The following is a 4879-nucleotide window of genomic DNA, read 5'->3' on the forward strand; positions in this document are numbered from 1 at the left end:
ATCATTCCTTTCCTTTCTCCTCCATCCCCTCCTCATCCTCAACTTCCAGCAGCAGCAGCAGCAGCAGCAGCAGCAGCAGCAGCAGCAGCAGCAGCAGCAGCAGCAGCAGCAGAAAGAAAAGAAAAGGAACAGGAGGCAGCAGCAGCAGCAGCAGCAGCAGCAGCAGCAGCAGCAGCAGCAGCAGCAGCAGCAGCAGCAGCAGCAGCAGCAGCAGCAGCAGCAGCAGCAGCAGCAGCAGCAGCAGCAGCAGCAGCAGCAGCAGCAGCAGCAGCAGCAGCAGCAAGCAGCAGCAGCAGCAGCAGCAGCAGCAGCAGCAGCAGCAGCAGCAGCAGCAGCAGCAGAGGGGGTGGAGAGGATGAGGAGATGTGACTATGACGGATCAGGTGATGAAAATTGTCGAGGACATTCGAGCAGCAGGAGGCGTCATAGGACCGCAGCACTGGTCACCTGCTCCAACCCTCTTCTCTTGTTGCTGACCTCGCCCTCTCCTCCTATCTTCTCCCTCGTCCTCCTCCTCGTCTCTTTTATCTCCTCAACAACCTCATCTCTGTTACCTTGTCCTCTCCACAGGTCCCTTGTTATCAAGAGCATGTGTATGCAAGAAGACTCGAAGGTTTTCCCTCCTCCTCCTTCTCCTCCTCCTTCTCCTCCTCCTCCTCCTCCTCCTCCTCCTCCTCCTCCTCCTCCTCCTTCTCCTCCTCCTTGTTCACTCATCGATCTTCTCGTCCTCCTCCTCCTCCTCTCCCTCAAGGTCTTACTTTCTTGCAGGGAGCGTATGCTATCATGAAGCAACATATCAAGTGCGGCTCTTCTCTTCTGCATGCCCTCCATCTTTTACGCTTTCCCTTCTCCTCCTCCCCTTTAATCGTGCTCCTCCTCTTCTTTTGCCTCTCTACCTTCTCCTCCTCACTCGCTACTGTGTTGCAGGCATGCTGATCTCGTCTGCTACAACACCCTTATCCGAGCAAGTGTTCGAGCAGGCGACTCGGGTGAGGCTCCTCCTGTCCGATCACATCTCCTTGCCCGCCCTCCTCCGCATACTCGCTTTCCTGCTCCTCTTTCTCCTCTTCCTCGCCTCCATTCCCCTCCCTTCTTGCTCCTCCGCCATTTTCTTTGTTCTCTTCCTTCGCCTTCCCTTCCTCCTCCTTTTGAAACTGACTTGAATTCAGACACTCTCATCCTCATCCTCCGCGACATTGAGCAGCAGGTTCTCCTCCTCCTCCTCCTCCTCCTCCACCACCACCACCACCACCACCACCTCCTCCTCCTCCTCCTCCTCCTCCTCCTCCTCCTCCTCCTCCTCCTTCTATTCCTTCTATTCCTTCCCTTCTCCCTCGTCTGATACCTGGCGCAGGGTCTTGTACCGGACGAGCACACTTCCCGAGCGCTCAGCCAATCAGGGAAGTCAGCGGGGCTGCTCAAGGTGCGGGAGAGGAGGAGGAGGGACTTGAGGGTGAATCGAAGGAAGAGAAGCGAGGGAGGGGAGAGAGGGAGAGAGCAGGGGGAAGGGAGGAGGGGAGGGAAAGGGGCGGAGGTGTTTGGGAAGGAGGGAGGGAGGAGAAGGGGGTCCTGACAGGCAGACAGGTGAGCTCCTTGCTGAGGATGTTCGACGCGAACTTTAAGAAAAGGCTGTTGAGCGTTGTGGAATGAAGAGGATGGGAAGGAGAAGAACAAAGGAGGACAAGAGGAGGGGAGGAGGAGGAGGAGGTGGTGGTGGTGGTGGAGAGGGTTCCGTGGCTGGAGGAAGGAGAAGAGCCAAGGGGGAGAGTAGAACTTGCGGGATTGAGTTCATGAATGAAGCTAATCGCGTGAAAGATGCGAAGAAAACGATTTCAGAGTGGGAGATGCAGGGCAAATGATTTATTTACAGGAAGAGCAGCCAATCAGTTGGTTGTCTACGACTTGTCGAGAACGTTGATAGGCTCCAAGATTCTGATAAGAGACGTGAGGATGGAAGCAAGCAGAGTTGAGGAGGAGAAGGAGCAAGGGGAGCGGGGAGGAGGAGCAGGGGGAGCAGGAGCAGGGGGAGCAGGAGCAGGGGGGGGAGTAGGAGGAAGGGAGAAGAGGACAAGGGAGCAAGTACATGTTCTTGTTGGTCTCGACGACACATCCGTTGAGGATCATCTCATCCACTATGAAGTGAGCCTTGTCCAGCTGAGACATGATGTCCAGCTCACAGACGTTCTCAAAAAACCTGAGCCATCACCTGTCAATGTCCCTTCTCCTCCTCGTCCTCCTCCTCCCCCCCTGATCCTCCTCGTCCTCCCCTGATCCTTCCCCTCCTCCACCACCACCACCTGCTCCTGCTCCTGCTCCTGCTCCTCCTGCTCCTGCTCCTGCTCCTGCTCCTGCTCCTGCTCCTGCTCTTGCTCCTGCTCCTGCTCCTGCTCCTCTCCTTTCTCGCTCTGGCTCGTCCCTGTGTTCAACATCTTTCTCTCCGGCTTCCTCTCCTTCCTACCTATCCAGCGTTTCCACAAGTGCGTGAATCAGCTCCAGGATTGCCAGCTCGTTTTCATCCTGAACCAACGAGTAAATTGTCATCTCCATCGCCATCATCATCATCATCATCTCCATCATCATCTCCATCTCCATCATCATCATCATCATCATCATTCAATCATCATCTCCGTGATCTCCATCATCATCTCAATCATCATCAATATGATCATAATTCTTCCGACACAACGCTTACCTCATCTGCGCCGACGATGAAGAACAATGACGCATAGCGTCTGTACGCGATGTTGTATCCCTTGTACTCCAGGAACGAGCACTGCAAGGATAACGTCCATCAGCTTACCAGGTGGGACGAGCATGGAGCTGGAGGCAGTAGAAGCAGGAGCAGGTGCAGGAGCAGGAGCAGATCGGCAACGAGCGACTCTCACCTGCTGCTCCCCGCGCATGAGGCATCGCCTGACTATGTCGGCTTCCTGTGCTGACCTCTCCTCCACCGTCAGGTCCCTCCGCTCCTCGTAATACCGCGCCAGGCGCGTCTGCCCCTGCCCCTCAAGCTGTCAGAGGAGGATGAAGAAGCAGGGAAGGCTCGCCTGCTTGTTGACGACGATCAGGAACTTGATCATGGCTGTGAACAGACGACGTAAGCTTCTCCTCCTCCCTCTCCTCCTGTCTCCTCCTCTTTCCTCCTGCCTCCTCTTCCCTCCTCCGTGCTTGCCACCTACTTCCTCCCTCCCTGCCTTCGCCTCCCTCCTCTCCCCCTTGTTCCCCTTCGCCCTCCTGTCCTTGCATTGCCCCGCCTCCCCCAACAAAACCCCAAAAGATTATGATCTGGATTATGATGCTGTTATGATGATGCAGCGCACAGTTAAGGGAAGGAGAGGAATGAAGAACGAGCAGGAGGAGCAGGAGCAGGAGCAGCAGGAGCAGCAGGAGCAGGAGCAGGAGCAGGAGAAGGAGCAGGAGCAGGGGCAGGAGCAGCAGTAGCAGCAGCAGGAGCAGGAGCAGGCAGTAGCAGGAGTGATCACTGACTGCTTTCGCAGCAAGAGGAGGAAGGAGATGTATTCAGAATGAGCCCCTGCAAGAGCTCCTTGACCACCTTCGCTCGTCATCAGAGGCCCTTCCTCCTCCTCCTCCTCCTCTCTTCCATCCTCCTCCTTCTTGTCGTCGTGGTATCATACCTCGCTCATCCATCAACGAATGAGGAGGAACTTGCCCAGAAACTTATCCGCTCCCGCATGCTCGACAGGTGACCACCGCCAACACCTGCTGCTGCACCCCCTCCTCCTCCTCCTGTCCCTCTCTCTCCTCCTCCTCTTTCTCCCGCCCCACGCCATTCCCCTCTGCATTCTAACCAAACGAAACTATGGTCAGGCAGCTGCGTCATGACAGCCATGCGCACGATGACGCGAAGCTAAAGCGTCTGCTGGTGAACTCTACAACCTCCTCCCTCCCTCCCTCCCTCCCTCACTCACTCACTCACTCACTCAATCCCTCTGATGCTCCTCAGGGCGCCTTGAAGTCGACTGGCAGGAGGATGAGGAGGGAGGACGAGTCTCTGAGCGTGATGGTGAACCCTTCCTCCCCTTCCACCGCTCCCCTGAAAGACCTGCAGGAGAAACTGACCAGGGACAGAGAGAGGTCCGTCCTCCGCCTCCTCCACCTACAACGCAAGCTCGCACGTTCACGCACCAGGTTTCCTCCTTCCCTCTTTCTCCTCCTCCCTCATGCTCTGCCGCAGGCGACCCACACGGGGGGAGGAGGAGGGAGAGCGAAGAGACGAAGAGCGTCGGAGGAGGGGGAGGAGATGGAGATGAAGAAGACAACAGGAAAAGTGGCTGCGAGCACAGGCAGGAATGCAGAACAAACCTTGTAATAAACATGAACCTCACATACACCTCCTCCCCCCCCGCCGCCCCTCCTCCTGCTTCCCTTCCTGCTCCTGCTCTGGCAGCTCTCCTCCCCTCCTCACACACTTCACTTGTCGCGCTCCTCAACTTCGCTTCTCGCGGTGGTGGAAGGGGCTCCTCAGGTGCGGGTAGGTATGCTCGCCCTGCACGACATCGTCTAGCTCCATCCTCCTGCGAGACTAGTCACGAGGACAGGGAGGACGCGGGAAATGTAGAGGAGAGGAGAGGAGCACGAGGGTGGGGGGGAGGGAGAAGAAGAGAGAGGAAAGGGGGGAGGAAGGGGGCAGGGGAGGATAGGGAAGAGGGGGAACGAAAGAAGTGGGGAGGGGGAGGAGGTTGAGGCTGCGGCAGCAGGAGGCAGAGAGGAACAAGGAGAGCGGAAGAGAACTTGACGCCACCTGAGCTCGTTGAGGGCCCATCGCCTGTAGATCCTGAGCATGCAAGTCAGACTCCTCCTCCTCCTCTCTGCCAGAGCCATCCCAATGCTCCAGTCCTCTTCCCCTCCCCTCCCCTCC

At 57.1% G+C, this 4879-nt stretch overlaps 1 protein-coding gene across 1 annotated transcript; it reads right to left on the minus strand.

Annotated features, from left to right (window-relative positions):
- Nucleotides 1–1895: 1895 nt before the first annotated feature.
- On the minus strand, nt 1896–3080 carry AP4S (Adaptor protein complex 4 subunit sigma; the record flags this gene model as incomplete). Its single annotated transcript, XM_005838807.1, has 6 exons — nt 1896–1932; nt 2084–2194; nt 2459–2517; nt 2693–2773; nt 2886–2999; nt 3048–3080. The coding sequence occupies 6 exons, from the start codon at nt 3078–3080 to the stop codon at nt 1896–1898; spliced, it is 435 nt and encodes a 144-aa protein (XP_005838864.1).
- Nucleotides 3081–4879: the final 1799 nt, after the last annotated feature.

Source organism: Guillardia theta (assembly GCF_000315625.1).
Source record: "Guillardia theta CCMP2712 unplaced genomic scaffold GUITHscaffold_10, whole genome shotgun sequence".
In the NCBI taxonomy this organism is placed as follows: domain Eukaryota; class Cryptophyceae; order Pyrenomonadales; family Geminigeraceae; genus Guillardia; species Guillardia theta.